The sequence below is a fragment of the Trachurus japonicus genome, chromosome 4, assembly GCF_045865225.1.
Source record: "Trachurus japonicus isolate A0001 chromosome 4, Traja_1.0".
NCBI classification, from domain to species: domain Eukaryota; kingdom Metazoa; phylum Chordata; class Actinopteri; order Carangiformes; family Carangidae; genus Trachurus; species Trachurus japonicus.
Window position 1 is genome coordinate 11,653,950 of NC_140910.1, and position 21,699 is coordinate 11,675,648.

At 47.3% G+C, this 21,699-nt stretch overlaps 1 protein-coding gene across 1 annotated transcript in view; it reads right to left on the bottom strand.

Annotated features, from left to right (window-relative positions):
- Positions 1-1,195: 1,195 nt before the first annotated feature.
- The window catches only part of midn (midnolin), a 29,510-nt gene continuing 9,006 nt past the window's right edge, over positions 1,196-21,699 (bottom strand). Inside the window, exons 5-8 of the mRNA XM_085773933.1 lie at positions 14,701-15,252; positions 12,970-13,093; positions 12,489-12,812; positions 1,196-5,014 (exon numbers count right to left, since the gene is read on the bottom strand). Of these exons, the coding sequence (XP_085630059.1) occupies positions 4,752-5,014; positions 12,489-12,812; positions 12,970-13,093; positions 14,701-15,252 (1,263 nt within the window). The 3' untranslated portion in view covers positions 1,196-4,751. The remainder of the gene's footprint in view (positions 5,015-12,488; positions 12,813-12,969; positions 13,094-14,700; positions 15,253-21,699) is intronic.

The window sequence follows — 21,699 nt, forward strand, 5'->3', positions numbered from 1 at the left end:
TGACCATTATCGGGCTTAAGATGTAAACAACACAAGGCACCTGGCCTCTCTGGCTGCAACACATGGCTTTTGAATCTGGAATCACTGAGGATTTGTAAGGTAATTACTAAAGACACAAGTCATAGGCTAAAGTTGGATCACTTTGCCTTGTTGAGAGGTATGTAAATAATGACTTCAATTCTATTTCTGAACAAGCATATTTTTTATTCATTATTAGGTATAAGATCACTATAGCAACTCAAAGTGAAGCACGGAAGCAGGTGTCTGTCATCATGCTATGTTGCATCTTCTCTCGGTGTGTCTGCTGTGTTATTGCCTGAGCAATGCTTTGACATACAGTGGCTTTGTCCTTTCATGTTCAATCCTCTTTCAGCTATTTCTTGATGCTCCAAGTCAAGCTCTGTTCTCAGCCTCGCTGGAAACAAGAGCAGGGAGCTACAAGTGCCGCTTCAAAACACCTTTTGCTGTAAGTACATGTGTCAGGAAGCATGAGGCACGGCTCTTTCTCCCTCTCCAATCTGTCACTCCACTTTCGCATTCCGTCTCATCTTGAGCCGGGCTGCACTCGCAGATGTGGAGAACGTTTCTGTTGGCTCTCTCACTGAACCGCCTGCCCTCTTTCAACCTCCCTCCACCCACACACACTGTACACACACACACACACACACACAAACCCCTGCTTTCTGGGTCTTTTCAGCAACATTTCACAGGTTAACCAAAAGTCTAAACTCTTATAGCTGGTCAAAAACTGCACCTGAACCTCAGCTGTCTGAACAGATATATCAAAAATGACCAAATATACACTGATATATATCTGGCATTATTTGGCCAGATACTGATTATTATTTGTATTCGGAATAGGAACAAAGAAATTTATGATGAGGTCACCCATATTTACACTGATCTACGGGACCGTGACCCTTTGTGCCCTTGGAAATGGTTGGTAGGTGCAGCTCAGTAATCCATCCATCGAGCTCCACCCCAGTCTGAGATGGTTCAGTCCAATCATCAATTACATTAGCTTTAGATACAGGGTAAGGCTATATTTTATCAATGCATTTCCAAGGCAATTCTTCTATGCTTCTCATCTCGTGTTACTTAACAAAATAGATTCTCACATGAAATATTAGACTGAACAGCAGCTTTCACGCAATGTTATTGAATGGGTTAGTAATGAATACTCACAGAGACAAGCTGATGTACTCATTTTGTTTTTTTATTTATTACCTAAAAAAAGAAAAATGTTCTATCACAAGTCACACTGAAATGTATTGCTTAAGAAAAAAAATATATTCATATATTTTTTTTGTTTTTTTCATTTTTTTCTCATTTTTTTTCATTTTTCGAAAACATATCGTTTCCATTATATTCCACCAAAAACAAAACGTTTTTTCAGACATGAGCTGCTGCCATGTCCCGACAACCTTCTCCCCCACTTCTTAAAAAAAATGCACAAAGAAATACATAATTCACAGTTACCATTTTGGTTTCATAAATTAATACAGTCACACATGTGCTACACCGGTCTAGAGCTAGAACATTGTAAATTGTATTCTTGAATCCTGTTATTTTCAATAGTTGGCTACAAGAAAGAACAGGCAACTTAAATGACGTGATCAGAATTCCACCAACGTACTGTTTTTTACCCTCTCTGTAATGCTTTTGTCATCTTTTTTGTTATGTTTCATCTTTTTGAGTTTCACACAGAAGTGAGGCACACACAGAGTATAGTTCATACATATACAAAAAAAATTAAATAAAATTTGGGAGGGGCAGGGGATAAACTGTCCTTTAACAATGTTGTATCCAAGGAAACAGGAAGTGCATGTAGTCTGGAGTCCTCAGAGGACATTTCTTATTCTGAATTAGGGCGTTTCTTGCCATCTAAGTACTGTGGTGTAAACTTCCTTGATTAGTATAAGTTACACAGATTTGTAGCTTTTTTTGCAGCTTGTTGGTGGGGGGACTGAATTAAGAGGGATGTGAAGTTTGGACAACGGAGACGAACAAGCATTGCAACACAATGAAGAAATGGGACAAAGACAGTATTTGAGGAACAACACCGACTTTGTGGATAGTATTTGTTTCACTCAAACAAGCTTTACCCCTAAAATCTACAACTCTCATGGCTGCAAATACTACAGTCGTGTGTATCAACCAATGAAAACAAGCTTAAATCTGACACCGACACTGCAAGGGCAACATTTTTAAGGCACAGAAGCCTTGACATAATAGAGACTCCACCAGCTAAAAGCACTAAACAACAGATGCCCAGTGTCCTCAGTGACAAAAAATGGCGCCTTGATGACAACAAGTCCAACAACGATACACACAGAAAGTTTTTTTTTTAAAAAGAAAGAAAGGAGAAAAAAAAGAAAAAAAACATTCCCGCCCCCATTGTCCCCAAGTGTCTCATTTTTTTAGTGAAAGGTAAGGCCACTTAAAAAAAAGATGAGGTTCACCAAAAAGGTAATCTCTCACTGCAATCTCTGGGAGTGCAATTGTGGTAGGGTGGTCGATCAATCAGACAGACAGACAGACAGACAGATAAAGAGACAGACGCCTGAAAGATGCTTCTCTCGAGCAGGTTTGATGGACAGTACTGTAAATCCGCTGGGGCCTGTTGGTTCCCTGTGAACATACGTCCATGCGAGAGCCTCAGTCGGCTTTTTGGGCTGGGAGGAGGAGAGGGGGGGGGGGGTGGTTTATCAGTTTGTAGGCTGTCTGAGTCCTTGAGAGTCATGGGGGGTAAAACCAGCGTTCAGGGAGTAGAGAGAGTCAGTTGCTCCTTGCTCATCATCATCATCATCATCTTCATTGTCACACAACAGGAATGTTCAGTGCTGAGCAAGACGTTGAGTCCACACTTAACTTCATCTGTTTTGGTTTTGCGTCGTTAATACTTTAGCAGGACACTGTTGTTCTAACATTGAAAAATAACAGTTACAAAAACCTAACCAACAAAAGCAGCATTGTTTATTTTCTTCACAAATTCATGCATGTTGTTAACCTTCATTCTCACAGCACCAGTTTCTTTTTTTTCTTCCATCAATAGAAAAAAGATCAGTGTAATTTCACACTTCTGCATGCAAAGAAAAGTCACTTTTTCCCTCCCACTTTTTTTTTCCATTAGATGTCCCCATGTGTAGCAGCAAAACTGTGAAGGCCTAACCTGATATGTCAATGGATGTACTGGTGGAGGCACTAGATAATGATGCTGGATACAGATCCCACCTCTTCTCCCGCTTTGCCAATAAAAAAACAAAATCATTATCAAAAGGACTTGTGGTAAAAGTAAACATCACATTGGTCTGGAACTGGGAACCAACTTTTTCAACCAATTTGAAGTTTTATCCGGTTATGACCCATGCATCCACTGTAGCTGATCTTTACGGTTTAGAGAAAACTGTGGGGGTCGATTGGGAGAAGACAACTCAGACGAAAACATGGGATAATCTAAATCAATTTACCATACACTAAGGTCAAACATACACACACCCTCATAAACCTTTTTGCCAATTGTCACATTTATGTACACAAATTAATACAAACCCTCAACAAGTCCATTCAGGTCTGTAAGACATGAGGCGGGCTGGATGAAAATTGTCTTTCCGTATCGTATTTGTTGTGGCTAGACGACTAGAATTCATGAATGAGCTAATGAATGATTGAATGGATGTATCTGTTGGTAGTCAAGGACTTGACTAAAGCCACAGAGGGCTGCTGTTTTTTGAAAACAGCAGATAGGAAGAGAAATAAAAATAGATTTTTTTTCCATATACATTTTAAAGATTTTAAAATCCTCTAAAGCACTTTCTGTTAATATTAATTCATTTTGTTTATTCATTAATCATTCCTATCGATACCCTATGCCACTGAGGTTGATATCAATACTTCCATATTCATTTTTTATTCTATTTCAGGCCCCACCTCCTCCTTCTTGCACACTTTGACCAGCTGTTATAAATCAAGAAAATGTGCAAATCAACTACTTTGAACTGTTTTATGAAAACCTGAATGCTTTGTGAACAATGCTACATATTTTTTGTTTATAAAATATAATAATATGTTTCAAAATGGAAAAAGGAAAAAAAAACAAACAAAAAAAAATAATTTAACCACCCCGTAACAGGTAAAAACTGGACTCTGGTTGGTGAGTTTTGAGATCGATAAGAATGCCCGTTGGAGTAATCCATAGTTCGGCAGTTCTGCCTTTCTTGTGATTAAGAAACACTGAGGCCTCTGGTGTTCTTGTCCTCTTAATAAGTCCAGTGTGGATCTCTTCATTGCTGTCCAGAGTGCGCTTAAAAAACAAACCTTAGAAAGAAAAAAAAAGGAAAATACCACCACCACCACCACCACCACCCACTGAATTCTGCTATGCTCGAGTTCAGGTACGGTCTCTGTGATCATACCTTGAAAAAAAAGTCTTGTACACTGTTAAGTCCGGTTGTTGCCTGTCCAAATCCAAGCATCACAAGAAAGTTCTGTTGCTATTGTTGCTGTTTTTCACAAGGTCAACTGTGAAGGACAGAATGGGATTAAAGTCTGCAGGGAGCCTCTTTTTTTGTCATGTGACAAACACCAGTCACTAGAACAACTCTAATTTCCTCTTTGCACAACACATCTTTGAACAGTTCTGTGTCACCTCCTGCATATCCACTCCCTCAAACCGTATCTTTAAGTAAATCCCAGGCAATGCTTTGCTCATCTTTGAATCTACGATCTAGTGTGAGGGGATGTCGGATGGTTCAAGCCATGACAAACTCGGACTTCAGATCGGCCTTGACGTCGGGTTTCCAAACAGAGTCGTCAAAGTCCAGGTCCAGGGAGCCCTCGCTGGACATGCTGCTGTTGCTGTTGCTGCGTCCGGCCTTGCGGTTGGGCAGCCATTGGTAAGGAGCGCGCTGGTCCCTCCGAGCCTTCCGGCGCAGACGCTTCTGCTGCATCAACAGCTGCAGGCGTTCCACCTTGCAGCGGGTAGCACGGTTCTCAGTCTGACGCAGGCGGTCACCTATGGACACAGGACAAGAGAGGGGAGAGGCGGTCAGTCGGGCCTTTCTGTTTGCATTAGAGGCTAGCATACTTACAGTTAACAGAATTTACACTAACAGCCTTGAGAAGGATGTCAATATGTGTGTGTTTGTGTGTGTGCTTAGCAGTTACAGATACAGCCCCACAGCCTTGATGATAAAGCCAAGACATGCTAGGATCATTCCCTAGGCTCTGACACACACACACACACACACACACACACACCATGCACACAATGTAACACTGCAATCTGGTGCTTAACCTCCCCCACTGAGCATCATTAGCCCCCTCAGTGCCATTTCATCCCCTTATCGCTGAGTGGGGAGACCTTCTTCAGCCTGAATCTCCTTGAGAACCAAAAGCAAGGCCAAAAACATATAAACACAGGCCAGAGATGACACTGTTTGTCAGCTGCCCGTGGTATCTGCACATATAATTGCAGATGACATGACTGGATGACTGCGTGTGCTACTAAGTGCATTTCTAGCTGTTGATGTGCCTATAGGAGAATCCGGTCTCAGGGGAAGAGGCCTCGCATCGCACCGTGAATGCTTTTCCTCACAGCGACCGAGTCGAGCCTAATTCCATTTATTCGTATATTCAGGAGCTTGGAAGGAAGGGAAAGCAACCGCAATCTATTAGCCAGCTCCATTAGTATCTGTCTGGGAATTAAATAATTAAATAATAGGCTAGAATGTCAATAAACCGAAGCACAGTGGCCATCTCTCTGCCTCGGCTGCACAGCACAGCACACACAAATGCACACGCACACACGCACACTCAAATCCACGCTTGACTGCATCACGTATTCACACAAAAACCCATACAATGTGTACATGCATGCATATATGCTGCGCACAAACACACAGCTGCACAGACACACAAGCGTGCATTCACAGGTGCATGCATGCGCACACACACAAACACACACACACACACACGGCAACAGCAGCAACAACCGCAGTAGCTTTTAACGTGGATCGATGGCAAATTAAAAAGACCTATTGATTAAACCTTAGCTCTAGTGCAGCCATCCATCTCGGGCCCGGGACAACGCTATTGGCTTTCAATAGAAAATGCAAGCGAATGGAAATTGTAAGCAGAGAGAGAGAGGGAGACGGGGAGAGATTGGGTTTTTTCTTCTATTTTTTTTCTTTATTATGGCTGTAGCTTCCTACTCTCAGCTCATTGACCTGACAACCCCCTACTCTTCCACCCCGCACACACACACAGAGGACCCTCCTCCTCCTCCTCCTCCTCCTCCTCCTCTAGCTCTTGCCCCATGTCTCCCCAGAGACAGCTAGGTGGGGCAGTGTGAAGAAGGGGAAGCAGGGGGGGAAGAGGAGGGGGCGATGGTGGTGTGGGTTAAGGAATTCCTCCCCCAGGGGCAAGTGGGGAGGGAGGGGGGGTTGAGAAAAGGACGGAGGAACAGGGTGGAGGGTAAAGGATCAGCCGTAGGTGGCAGTTTTCTGAATCGATCGTGCCCTCCTCTGCTTTTCCACCCATCGGAATGAATTCCGGACTCTGTGTGGGCTTAATTTACCTCTTTCCCTCATTTGCTTATCGGATCGAGCAGCACAGAGCCTTTTCTCCCGCTATAAATATTCACCGCTGTTTGGCAGTGCGTGCTAAAGAACTAAACTGCTGTTGAGCAGCCTTGAGAACAGAAAGGATGTGAACACTGACACAGAGTTAGCAGAAAATAGTACTTCATGTAACACTCAGCCACAGAGACAGACTGGGGGTTTTCCACTTCCTGCCAATATGCTCTGTCCTGATACAAATGCATGAGTGTGCGTCCAGATGCTGCATGTGAGGGCAGCATGTCATCTCTTGAGAACAGGGGGTATATACTAGAGAAAGGGTGGGGGTTCTCCTACATTAGGGCCATTGTTCCACTGCCTCAGCTCCATGTGACATCCATATACGCTGCTGTAAGGCTTTGTTCACCCTCCAGTCCTCCCTCTTCCCCTTATTCCCCTGTTCCGACGAGCCAAAAGTGAAACCGCCCCTCTGCTGTGTCGAAATCTGGCTGTACACAATGAAATGGCAAAAAGCCAACACATGCCTACATACACAATCTGTTTGGTCTAGTAGGATTTTTTATTTAGAGTGTCTCCGTTTAAATTCTCGCTTTATTTCACCAGTGTAGTCTGTACCAGGGGACATTTACTAGGAGAGCTTGACGTTATATAAGAACAAATGCACGATACATACACACACCCATACACACATGCAGGCAAACACACACAGCATAAAGGGCAGTTTGGTGGTGCTGTAGGAGGTCTTGGCCTTTGGCTTGGTAAGAGCTCTGGGAATGTGCTTGGAGCTACACCAAAATTGGTGTGTGTGTGTATGTGTGTGTGTGTGTGTGTGTGGCCATTCATCAGCGTCACTACCGGAGCCCTGGGCGACTGGGCCGGACACAGCTGGCCGCAGGGATCTCCAGACTATGTTTATGACAGTAGGGCTATTATTAGGGCTGGCTAAGGAGGACCGACTATACACACACACACACACACACACACACACAACACACACTACACACACTGAGATACACACAGGCTGGCCCAGAGCCTGGCTGCAGAGACCAGGGTTTGACGTGTGCACAATAACCTTGGAGGACCCGGAGTGAGGTGGGTAAGAGACATAAGAAATGAATGAGAGCTAGAGAGAGAGAGAAACAACCTCTCGTATGCAACCCCGCGTGACACAGAAAAGACGGATGATTAAGCAACAACGGATCTTTTCTTAGAAACACGCGGTGGAAGATATCAAAAAAAGTAGACGGGTCAAGGGCACAAAGAGGAAGGAAACATCAGTCTCCTTTTCCTTCTCCTCTAACCACCCCCCTGTCTGCCAGTCACATTTTTCCATCTCCAAACTCTCCCCTCTGAAGACTTTGACATGGGCCCCGTAAATACACACAGCACTGCAGAGGAAGCCAGGGAAGAACAGACAGAGGGAGAGAAAGAAGGGGTGATCTATGAATAATCGATGCGTCAGTCAGTTTTCCTTGCCTCTGAGCCCAGCCCAGCAACACAGCAAGGACTGAGATACGGAGTGCTTATGGGAGGAAGGGTGGGAGGAGTGGGTGGAGGAGGAGGAGAGGCAGAGGATGGAGGTAGAGAGAGAGAGAGGGAGAGAAAAAAAGGGAGGAGGGCTGCAGTGTGCAGGACGCAGGGGGAGATTAAAGGAGCTTCTCCTTTTATTGATTGTATAAAGATTGGCCTTCATTTGCAGTTGTCTTAGTGCTGTTGTTTGTTTGTTTGCCTTGATAAGTCTTGTGATCTTGCAGAGAGAACATTGTGTTTGCTCAGCATCCAGGGAACCAGGGGAAAGAGGGAGGGGTGGACACAGAGAGAGAGAGAAGAGGAAGAAGAAGAAAGAAAATCACATTGCAGCAAAGTCAGTCTTGGTTTTTCCATCTCATCTGCTCTTATTTTAAACCTCTGACAATAACTAAAGCGGTATTCAAAGCATGTGATGATGATTTCTTTAACTGGTTGATTGGAGGGAGGCTGCAATAGATGGATAGAAGAACTCTGAGTCTCAATACAATCTGAATCTGGCCACAAATCTGAGAAACTCGACCTATCTGAAGCGCTATACCAAAAAAAAAAAAAGAAAGAAAAAGAACTTATCAAACTGAAGCAGCCAATCAAATCAGGGCTAATATGAGCATTTGACAGCCAGTGAAAGGGCATTGACAGCCCTGCAGGGACACAAGCTCTTCAATGACTTTTAGACTTCATTTGCATTCTCTCTCTCTCTCTCTCTCTCTCTCTCTCTGCCTCTCACTCTCCTTGTCGACAATGAAAGGGCACCTGATATGCTTGACTGGCTTTTGCTAGATAGCTCTGCGCTGTGTGATGCATCGCCGGGCCGTTTGTCGAGTTACCGGAGTACGTGCATCACACCGAACCTGCGTGTGTGATAAAAGTATGGGGCAAGGCCGACCGGTGGTGGATGATATGCGGGGGGGGGGGGGGGGGGGCTGTCCCGAGCAGGTCAGAGCTGAAACACCGGGCTTGGGCGGGGTTAAAAGAATAGTTCACCCAAAATTGAAATTTCACTCATTATCTACTCACCCTCATGTGGGCTAAGGGCTGGGAGAAGTTTCAGAGTCCTCCGTGGCTTCTCTGAGTTACAGGGGGTCTCGGCGTAGCAGTGCATGTCCATATGACGGTTACAAATGGATACCAACTGTCTTCGTAACAAAAAGACACACCAAAAAACATCCAAATACCTCCATGCTGCTCGTATGTAATGTTCGTAATTTACGTGAGATTTGAACGGACGAGGAAGAGGAGCGTCCGTTACAAACAAGCTTAGACTTATTTAATTTTTTTCGGAACAATTTCGCATTTCGGGGCTTCAATACAAGACGGACATTATATACGAGCAGCATGGAGGTATTTGGATGTTTTTTGGTGTCTTTTTGTTACGAAGACAGTTGGTATCCATTTGTAACCGTCATATGGACATGCACTGCTACGCCGAGACCCCCTGTAACTCAGAGAAGCCGCGGAGGAGGAAATTTCAATTTTGAGTGAACTATTTCTTTAAATGTTTTAGGATCTTTCGCCACGTCTTGCCGCTTGTTGCTCCCCTCCCTCCTTTGGCCTGCCCGGTCACCCAGCCAGCACGAGGCTAACAGAACCTGACAAATCTAGGCAGGGGCAGCGTGCGGGGGGTGAAGGGATGTGGAAGGGACGCAGGAGAAGCTTTCAGAGTTAACTTTGCCCCTGTTTTGCCTCTCTGTGTGCGCCTGTGTTGAACTAAGGCAGCTGCGGTGGGAGTGGGACTAAAAGGCAGCCTTATAATCCCACAGCCCTCCCCTCCCCTCATCTGCCCCACAATGGCTCAGCCTGGTGCCCTGTATGTAGCCCCTGTCCCTGGCCCCTGCACAATGGCTTAGGCTGGGCAGGGGGCTAGAGGGCTGGAGGGGAGAGGAAGAGGAGGAGGAGGGGGGGGGGTGTTGTGGAGGTCCACCCAACTCGGTAAAGGAATGTAGCTAACAATCAGCCTGCCTGGCCTTCCCAAAGCCCTCCTGTTCAAATCCAACACAAGTCCTGGGCTGACAAATCCCCACACTCAGCAATACTATACAGCAAAGCCATGAAACCAAGCTAGTCACCCAAGCCTTTAACCAGGCATTTATAGCCAAGTGTGTGTGTGTGTGTGTGTAGTTGTGTACGCGTGTGTACATGTGTGTATTCAAGCTTTTTATTTACGCTTGTCTTCTCCTCCTCGCACATGAACTTGCAGTGGAAAGGGTAAAGGCTCTCAGGAGACAGCCAAGCTATGTGACATTTTCAAGAGGCTGTCTCAACCTGAGTTTGACTGTGCACACACACACACACACACACACACGTTCAGGCAGATGGGAAGCTCAGGTTATTCCTGTAGCTGAATGAAGGCAGGTTTCTGTGAAGCAGAGTTAAGCTGCGGTGTTAAGTCCAGTAAGTCTTCCATCAGGTGTCGGCTGATAAGACCGCCTGAGAGCGCTTAGTCATCGGCTTCTTCAGGACACCGTGTGGAACAGGATACTAAATAGGCACACGCAGCCTCTGTCCGCACAAAAAAACACACCAGCGCATCCAGCGTCTCCGTGCGCCGCGACCCATTCACATCATTTCTTTTTCCGGAAGTGTGTGGTGTCAGCAGGAAGTTGGACGGGGGTAGCAAAGTCGGAAAAGGGCATTAGACAGGCTATTCTTTCTTTTTACTTCGCCCTTGGTTAATCAGTGAGTGGGCAGTTGGTAGACTGATGGACAGGATATAAACACCCATATGATGAATGGAGGCTTAGTGTTGTGGTTTTAACAGCCTCCCTCTTCCGTGTCCTCCTCCTCCTCTTACTACTTCACAAAGCAAATTCCTTTCAGTGCCGCATTTTGGAATAAACCTATCTATTTAAAGGCCAAATGAACACAGACAATGTATTGATGCACAACACAGACATGGAAAGAGATGGAGGGGAGTGAGGAGGGTGGGGGTGGTGGTGGAGTGGAGTGAGATGGATTTTACAGACAAGGCTGTTTTGGGATAGCAAATGGGGGAAACAGCAGTGTGGGCTGTTAGAGTACAGACGGAGAGAGATTACAAGTATGGGAGAAGAGGGGAAGAGCAGGAGGAAGGGGGTAGGGTTGGTGGGGGCAGTGAAGGAAAGGTGTTCCCTGAGTTAGGAAAATAAGCCTGTGTTATTCCAACTGTTCTTGCGGGGGCACTTGGGGTGATGCAAGGCAATACTGGACATTCCCGGTCTATCCGTGTTCAGTTGCTACAGCTAAAAAAAGATGCCATTCAGCCTGCAACAGACAAAGCTGGTGTATGACAATAGAAATGCTCTTGCTTTATTTTTTTTTCAAAGAAAAGAAAACATTAAACATTAATCACTGTATTCCAGGACCCTCCCCGCCAGACTATTCAGCAAAACTGACCAGCAGCTCACTAAAAGACCGGCTCGATTTCCTCAGCAGGAGATAAGGAGACAGCAGAGGACAATGCTGTTTCTCTCAGCACAGTCAGTCTAACCTTACAACATTGACTGAATGTTATCAGTTCTGGACATCTGTCTGACACTCGACATCCCGTGTCTCTGCAAGGAAGAGGAGGTTTTAAAACAACCAAACCCAAGTGTCTAAATGCTATCATCATCTGAACTCCTGTACCTGTCCCTGCCCCAGCCCTTGGGCATCGGTATGTCAAGGAAGGCAGCCCATAGGCCTACCTGCCCCAGCCACAGCCCTTCTCTAAAAAGATAGGTTAACCCACCAAGAGCATAATCTAATCTAAACATAGCCCAGCCCAGGCTTGAAGGGGTAAACCTATATCCTTGGTGCACAAAAACAAAGCCTATCCCACTGAATGACAAGTGAAGCCTGACTGAAGAGGTCTGAAGAAGCTTGTATTGCATTACTAAGAAGAACGCTCCCCCCTTCACCTCCTCTTCCTCTGCTCCTCTGCCTCAAACCCCCAGAGAGATACATGACTGTTTTTGTTCTTGACTCTGACTTTTCTATTCTTGCTTTGTCAGAATTTTAAAGATGAAAACAAGTGTTTCAGCGAGACAATGATGCAAAATCATCCCAACAGAGCTGGTAGCTAACCACAATGTGCTATGAGAATAGAAACAGAAAGACAAAGATGACAATGAATTCTTTAGCAGGTTGCAAGGGAAGAGCAGAGCGCAATTAAATGACAGGCTCTAGACTGAACTCATTTCACACACATTCAGGGACACGGACACACACACACACGGACACACACACACACACACACGGACACACACACGGACACACACACACACACACACACACACGGACACACACTCCTCCAAAGCTGTGGAAACTACTGCAACATCTGTTTCACAGGGACGCACAGTGACTCGATGTGTGTGTGTGAGTGTTTGTGCATTAGCCGAGGGTGTACGGAGCAGAGTCACTCACCAGGGGGTTTGCACATGCGGATCTGGCTCTGGCACTGCACCAGTGGATGAAGAGTGGGCGCAGGGCTGCTGGGGCCGCCGACAGGCACAGAGGTAGCTTTGGCAGAGAGGCCCGTCATGCCAGCGACTGGGGGCGAAGGGGGTGGGGAGGGGGACGGGGAGGCGGTGGAACCACACTGGGTCTGGTAGCGCAGCTGGGTGAGGGAGGGAGGCATGCCCTGGTAGTGGCGCGTGGCGCTCAGAAGGTCGTTGAGGATCTGCAGGATGGTACCGATGTCTCGCCTGGGACGTCCGTTGCTGTCCTGGCAGTTTGGGTGCAAAGTGCCTGAGAGGGAGAACGAGAAGGATGAAATGAGATGAGATGAGCCCAATTTATCTTAAGTTATCCGTAGAACCACGGCCAAGGTTTTACTTTTACGAACAGGTTTTCAAGTGGGACCGGTTCTTGCTTGGAGCGGCGATGAATCTTAATGGCAGCTCACCTGAAAAGGTCCCTGAGAAGACTCCGGGAGCATGGTTGACAAAGCTCTCAATGATGGCGCCAGGTTTACGGGAGCGTGTTGAGGGACTGGAGCCACTGGTAGGGCTGTTGGTGCTGCAGGTAGCCTGGAGGAAATAACAAAGAGATGCACCATGAGGCTTAAAGCAGAAGTAAGCGATCCGGTGGTTTTGGCTAACTTCCTGTCAGCAGATGGAGTTAGCAGTCCCCGCCCTCGTCCCTACGTCACCACATTCACGCGCATCCCTTGGCTGCACACACAGAGAGGACCGCCCCTTTATGCCGTTCTCTCTCCTCATTGGATAAAGGTTGTAGGATACAAGGAAAGTTTTCTCCTCGGCTTACAGCAGAGCAGAGTGACTGACAGACCCGTGTTTCAGACCAAACACTCTATAGAAGTGATTGCTGTCGGAAGATAGAACTATTTAAGACTTATATTAACACAAACATTCTGCTTACTTCTGCTTTAAAAAGGTGTGAATGGATGTTTTAAAACAACCAAACATCCGTGGACAATCAGTGTCTGAAATGACTTCCACTCCCCATGCTGTGTTAACATATACTGTACATCACATAACATTTAATAAACAGCATGTTGTGAGCTGGGACATTTTGTCATCACATAAGCTCTGTAATGAGGATACGCCTATGAGCTCTGTATGTAACTTTCACTTGGAAGGCTATGTGTGTATGTGCTATGTAAGTAACCTATGCAGTAAAGGCCAACGATATAGATCATAGACCATCGGAATAAGGAAACCTGAGCCATCTTCCAGATGACGGTCCACAACACCCAGTATATCTCTAAACTTGGAGTTAGACCAAATAACAACCCTGTTACTTCACCTTATAGCTTCACTGATATCTGAAAGTGAAACCCCTGCTTAGGTCTCTCTGTGTTAGTCTGTGTTTGTGTGCATCACCCATGTGAAAGCCTGATGAGGAATAGCCATTTCCGTTTCTCACTGCTAAACTGTCTTTCTGTTTTTCTTGTTGTGAATCGTCCCTCCCACATAGTCCGCCGACATCTGGTTCTTATTCTCTTTCCATAGGCCGGAGCTCAGGGAGGTAGACAAAGTATAAACAGCAAATTTGGTTGGTGGAGACGAGTAAGTGTGTTTGTGCATGTGTGCGCAGCTGTTCTTAGCGTTAACCAAAGTTAAATAAATGGCTGCGAAGGTTAATGATAAATGGCTGAAAACAACGAGGTTAATGATCAGTCTTCACATGAAAAACCAACTCTGATTCATTAAACCTGCCTCTCTTTTTCTCATGCTCTTTATCCCCCCCCCCTTAACCCCCATACATCTCACTGGGCAGGATGAGGTCATATGAATGTCGTGTTCTCTTGGCTAATTGTGTGTGTTGGCCTGTTTGTACGAATTTGGGAAGTGCGCTGCACTCCGGCAATGACTAATTGCGCTTTGGAAGCACACGCGCACATCACGTGCAAATCTCCTCCAGATCTGAGTAAACCACGGGTTCACCCTCTACCCTCACGCTGCTCGGATATCCCACTAATCTAATCAATTTAATGCAGGATGATTCAGCTGTGAGCGTGGCACTCGTGTCACACAGTCACAACTCGTTCTCTCCGTTTTTCATTCATCAGAGGGCTGTGATGACACCGGCTACTTATGTAAAAGGTTGAAGCTGGAAGCGAGGACTGATGACTAAAAAAACATAAATAATGTGGATTAGTGGTGGGACTTACCTCAGGGCAGAGGACTGGAGCTACGGGGCTGGCCCGGCCGATGTCGTGGCTGGGCTGGCCTGAGGAAGGCTGGTGGTAGTGGTGATGATGATGGTGGTGATGATGGTGATGATGATGAGATGGAGAGCGGAAAAGACCTCCGGGGATGTGAGACGGGCGAGGGGAGTGTGGTGGAGGAGGAGGAGTAGGGGGGCTACAGTGAGCGGAGGAAGGCGACTGGTGGTACATGGGGGGGAGCGGTTGGTGGTGCGTGGAGGGGAGGGGGAAAGACGGGGAGGAGGGGGAGGACGGGACCGTGTGGGGCTGGGTCAAGTGGGGGCTGGGGTGACTGTGTGGGTGATGGTGGGAGTGCGGGTGAGGGTGGGGGACGCGGGGCTGCCCTGTGGGCTGTCCCATTGTGGTCTCGGTGTTGCCCCGGGTGATGAGGTGTCTGTGCTGGAGCTGGGGACCGCCGGACTGCTGCGCCGCCAACTGGAGCTGGACGAACATCATGTGGTCACCGACGCGCAGCGCCAGGGTGAGGGGGGAGCGGCCGGACAGGAAGTCACTGACCTGCAGGCAGAAACAGAGACAAAGAAAGTTGAGTTATTTGATCATTTCATCATAATCTTTCACAAATGTCACAAAAACAGTTTTACCATTGGTGCACTGGCCATTCCAAACTGTGTCAAATCCTTTTAACAAGTGAGAAGCCTAGCCCCAAAGATAAAGACTTCTTCCTTAGTAAATGGACAGTCTGCACCATGGGCAGCAGTTAAAACACACACAACAGTGACTGCCTGTGATTCCAGCTCCCCCTCTCACAGAGACGTGGACATGCCACATTAGCTCATCATGCATCAATCACTATTCTGTGACACTGGCCTATTTACTTCTGTTGAGGAACGGTGGACGTGGAGACCCATTGGAAAGCACACACACGCACAAATAAAGCCCACTCTCTCTGGCTTCCCACTGCCCCTCAATCCGTTCTTAGTCAGCAGTGTCATTTAGAGCAGAGACAAAGGCCACCCTTCTGTCTGGCCCGGGGCCTGAAAAATCAGTCCCATGTCCAGGAAATACACCCCGCCTGCCTCTCAAACACAGAATGGCCGATTGTCCGCGGGTCCGCGGCGGATCTGGAAGGGCTGCCCATTTTTGGAGCTCTGGCAATGGCTGACAGAAGCCAAGTGTGGAGGTCTCCACTGACCCACCCATGGCCCGGATGGACACACACAAATACACACAGGATAGCCAAGTTGTCACGACGTGGCTGGAGGATTCACGCTAAACAACAAAAGTTCTCTTGTCCCCCCCCCCCCCCCTCCTGCAAGCCTTTGCTGTGTGTTGCCACTAACCGCTGAAGTCTTTGTGTGTGTGCGTTTGTGTGTTTGTTGGGAGAGTCATTCCAGGGTCACAAAGCTTCTTTGGGCCATGAAGACTCAGCAGTAATGACGTCTCAGGTTCTCCCCAAATAGAAACAAACAGCACTGGCAAATACAAAGTGACGCCTCTGTCCAAAAAGGTTTCGGCAACCCCTACAGCCTGTGTGCTTTCAGTCCCGTGAGAGGCACAGAAGGGGGAGGAGGGGGGAGGGGGAGGGAGTGAAGGGGAAACAGGAAGACAGAAGGAGCACGAAAAAAAAAGCTACTCGAGGGGAAGAGAGAACACAAAAGAGGATGGGAGACGGATAGAAAGGCTAATAACAAAGCAGAGAAACACAAGTAATAGAGACGTACATATACAAAGACAGCAAAAGAGAGCAGAGGTCTCACTCCCTGCAGACCCTGCAGCCTTTGGAGTGTGCTTCTGAGATGGTGGCCTGTAGTTAACCCTGTGAATCACCAGGCTCTGCCCTCCATCACTTCTCTCCCTTTTCTTCTGCTTATTTATTTCTCTATCGACCGCTGCCTCTCTGTTGCCAGGGTGACCTTTGCACATTGATATTGACATGGTGTGGAAAAGTGGATGGAGGGAGAAGAGAGGCAGGTGAAAGGATGAGGTGGTGGGAGGGGGGGGGTTATCTGATGACTGCATTTCAACATGTAAATAATCAACAGCTAAGAAGGCACCAAAGTGAAAAAGAAAGAAAGAAAGAAAAATCAGCATAGAGGCAGCTGCAGGGTAAACAGAAACTCAGCCTTTTCAGAGTGTAAACTCAGTCGCTAATGGCTTGTTGATACAGTCCACACCTGCCATGATTACCCTATCGTGGTAAGACAATAAACTCGGCAGGCTCAGGGCAGGGTGTGAGGCAAGGCGGGGAGCAGGGGCAGGGTGTTACGTGAGAGTGCTCTCGGAAACTCCGCATACAAAAGGTCACCTGACAAGACATGATGTGTGTGTGTGTCTGTTCGAGGCCTGGGGGGGAGGCAGGGTCCCGGAGAGGGCGAGGGGAGTGAGAAAGAGCAAAGAGAGAAAGGGAGGGGGAGGGGGAGGTGACGCTGACTGTGCCTGTGACTGACAGCTGTCAACAGAATGAGTCGACAGTTTGCCAACCCACAATACACACACACACAAAAGTGAGAGGCCCCGGGGGACACCATCAACCAAGTGTTTAGTTAGAGGGAGTGGGAGAGAAGAAAGATATGGGGGTGGGGGGGTGGGGGTGCAGCCTGAGGAAGTGTCTGTCTGTTTGTCTATGGTCCAGTTGAGACCCCCTATCCTACATCCACGTTTATCCAGACTGTGTCGGCATCAAGCTGAGACAGGTTACAGTTCACACCTGGCATCAGTCTGTCTCCGGCGCCCGCTTGTGATCAGAGCGTCGTAGTCGTTAGAGAAGAGACTAATTACGTGCAGTCTCTAAATGTTATTTATACCGCGCTACGTATGTTCAGTTGTGCATTTTGAGAGCAGAGTCGTGGCTCTGTTTATATCCACTTCCTGTGAAGGGATCATCCAAGACGCGTTTTGATGTCAAGTATCTACAGGGCCACTTTCTGTCTAGATGTGTGTGTGCGTGTGTGTGTGTGTGTGTGCAAAACCAAATGCAAAAGAAAGTGAGAGAAAAAAGGACGACAGTGACTGACAGCAGGAGAAACACAGAGGAGGCTTGATTACCCTTATAATGACTAGTGTGGATTATTCAAAAACCACCGAGATGAAATTCATGTACTCCTACTGAGCTTCCAACACCACATGGCAGTCATCAAATTAGCCGGCACGAGAGGCGAGCTCTCTCCCTCACGCCTCTTTTTTTTTTTTTTTTTAATTCTCATTTTTCTTCTTTTCCCCCAGTCGATTTTTGTCACTCCAGAGTCTCAGAGTCTCAGTCGGTGACTCATAAAGTCAATTTGGGGGTTGCTCACACAGGCCCCGCCAAGTCTCACATGCATGTGAGCTAAAAATGTGTGGAGGTCTCCTCCTCTGTAACCATGTATGTGACTCATATGGGGTCTCCATACATACACACACCACCCACCACAACCTCATCTTTAGGCAAGAAATTAAAAGGCCACAAACCCACATAAACACAAGACATTTCATTTGCAGGGAAAATGACAGGGGAGAACTCTAACTACTATAATCCCATAGGTCACTTTCTTTCCCCTCAGACGATAAACAAAAGGAGCCAAAGTAAACCTTCAGGTGTGGAATTCAGCTCCTCCAAATGAAGAGCTGCATCATTTTCAACTGACATGCTATTTTCCCCCCGACTCTCCCGCACACCCAAGAAAAAGGAGAGTGAACAGCTTGTGTAGCTGGGAGCCGAGAGCCGTGGAGTGGAACACCTGAAATAGGGCCCGTTTCCTGAGGGAGGGGAGGAGGCGGAGGGTGATACCGCGCGGCCTGCCTGCCTGCCTGCTAGAGGCTAGATTGGCGAGAGTGATCGTGTAACAACAAGCCTCTTCCAGACGGACAGAGACTGTGAGAGAAACAAGGGGAGGGAGTGTGTTAGAGTGTATGTGTGTGTGCGTGCGTGCAAGGGGGGGGAAGGGGTTCTCTAGTGCTGGAGAGCTGGCTAGCGAATGATTCCCAGAGGTCTCGACTAGCAGCTCAGCTCCAGTCCAAACATGCCTCTCTGCTCTCAGGAGCACAGCCAAGACAGCCAATGTGGCTGGCTACCGCTGACGTCAGGACAAACACCAGATAAAGCTTTCTGGAACATCACAGGCAAACAAAAGAGAGCTTCTAGGCTTGTCTTTAAGTCTGCAGTCCTCCTCCTCTTCCTCCACTTTTTTCCACCTTGCTCCTTGGAGCGCACTTGACAAATTCCGATCCTTTAGAAAAAGCAACTTATGGGCCGTCTGTGGTGGTTTGTTATGAGAGACGCGAGACAAGGGAGAGCGGAGGGCCCCACTTTTTGTTGTGTTAAGGCAGACAGAGAGAAACCAGCCCTTCATTGTTCTCTTTTCTGATGCAGCAGCAGTGGTATGCAAAGAGAGGAGGAGCCCATGCCTAAAGGAACAAGGTGTGTGTTTGCTGGAAATGGCATACGTGGGTGATTTAACTCGACAGAAACCGGATGGGCGCCATGTCACTTGCAGAGACATACGAGTGTTGATGAAGAGCCGCCCGTCGCACTTGATTGCGTTCACCGCTCTCCTTTAGCGTGTGACCCCACAGTCAGTGTCAACCAAGCGTTCTCTTTTAGTTGTCCAGGTGGTGGTATTTTGTTTAGCAGTAGCCTTTGGTTGCTATGCAGTGATGGGGGGGGGTATGATAAGGGGCAGCCTGGGGAGGGGGGGTTGGAGGAAAGATGGAGGAAAGGGGGGGAGGATGGCATGAGAGGGGGAGACGGCGAGGATGGTGAGGGGGGATGGGGGATGTGGGCGATGGGGGTAGGGTGTCAGAGTGGTGGTGGTGGTGGTGGTGGGTGATGAAATATTCAGTGAGAGTGTGCCTCTGGCTCCTTCCTTCTTTTTTTCCCCCTCTTTCGACATCTCTGGCTGACAGTTTTATTTATTGGGGTCCCTGTGGTTCAAGGAACTCATTTGCAGTCGTTCTTCCTTTGCACACTAAGCGAACTAAGGGAGGGAGATAAGGAGTGAGGGAGGAAGAGAGAGGCTGAGAGACTGAGGCAGGCAGGGAGGGAGGGTAGGAGGGACAGGGATGGAAAGATAGAGCGGGTTGGCAGCACTGAGCTGACATTCATGAACAACTGAGCAGCTTTGTGCCGGAGAAAAGAGGATAGAGGATTGGAAGGGCGGGACAGGAGGGTGGAGAGAAGGAAGCGTGAGAAGGAAGCCGTCTCCTCCAGCCATATTTTGGTCCGCTCACCTGTCGAACGGCTAGGTGAAACGTACGGTTCAAAAAGCTGCTTATTAACCCGCCTATCGACCTCGATGTTTTGATCGCACCAGGACACTATTGATAGTCTCTGTGCAGACACACACACCGGCTAAAGATGCAATAACAGGCTCTCAAAAGAGAGAAGGAAAAAAGAAAAAAATCAATGACTTGGATCATGCCCCAAATCCTAAAAGCAGCCGGGGGGGGGGGCTTTTCAAAAGGCCCCATTAGAAAGATAGGCGTCTGTAATACTGCCTGATAAGAAACAGAGGGGGCTGAAGGAAGCAGGAGAGGACCAGCTGGCCATCACTGAATTTGATCGGCTGAGTGAAAAGAGTAAAGTTCAGGAAGATCAGGTTCCTGCTAAAGCTACTCCTCGCTCTCCGACGGTGCCAACGGCTAACCGGCTACACTTGAGCCGACTCACATGTACATACACGGCTCTCAATCCCCCAGCCCTCGTGCGCTAGATCCAATTCTAGGCAAGCAAGAGCAGCAGAAGCAAAAACAATCCTCGCCCTCACTCGTCCGCCTGCTGCTCACGCTCGTCTCTCACCACCGAATCCCTTTTCTACTCGCTGATTAAAACTGTTAATCAGGATCCTGTGTCGGTGGAGAAGAACGTCACTAAGCGATGAGTGCTTTCTGCACCCGGCAATAAATATCTGTGGATATTTGTACAAACATCAACCAAAGAAGACTGAGTGAGAACGCATCGTCGCATCTGTTTGAGATACAGTAAGTGGGTACATGGAAACGGAGAGAGGAGGTTTGTGTAAGTGTTGCAGGAAAGAATACAAAGAAAGAAAGAAAGAAAGAAAGAAAGAAAGAAAGAAAGAAAGAAAGAAAGAAAGAAAGAAAGAAAACTTCCTCGCTCTATGTTTATTTTATGACTTAAATTATCGACCTGGGTCTCTTGACCCTTTGTCTCTGTTCCAGCAGCAGCACACACCTAATTGACTTCATTAGACTTGGTGGTGGCCATAAGACGTGATATTCCTGGCCTCCATCCTCCCACGCGGTGGCCCCACTAGTCACGATTCCTGCTACTTCAATCACAAAAGCTCCGTGTCGCCAGGGAATGGAAAACAATGACGGTCATGACTCAAATATGGAGAAATAAGACTCCCCTGGCCGCTGAATGAGGACACACGCGCAGACACAGCCACTAGAAATGGATGTTGGCACACGCACACACATATGTGCGAGCAGATGCATATACACAATAGGACAATGAAATCCCCCTGCAAAATCCATCTCTCCCTTGATTGTCCCACAACACACCTTGATTCCCTCCACCCATCCCTGCATCCCTCCCCCACTGTGCGTTTAAGCATCACAAAGGAGATTACACAGGTGCAAAAAAGAAAAGAGGAAAAAAAAAAGAAAAGAAATACTGCGTGATCAGCTTATTAATGCAATTTTCAAGGCCGGGATTTACACGAGCAGGGTCTGAATGGGCCTTTAGATCAGCATTGTCTTTTATTCCATACACAATTTGATTTACACATTCAGCAACAAATTAATTTCTGTAGCTTTCATTTAAGTAACAAAAAAGCAAATTACCATTCTAGAGAACAAGGACTCCCTCTCTTAAGCTGCATGCATATAAAAAGCCTTCATTTCAATAGCAGTGAAAAGGACAGAGGGAGCTACATCCTATAAAAAAAAGGGGGGGGGTTCTCATATTGACCACCAGGCTGACTCAGTCATTTTTCAATTCCTTGCACTCCCAAATCCTCAATACTATTACACCTCAATGATTTCCAGTAGTGTCAGTCCTGC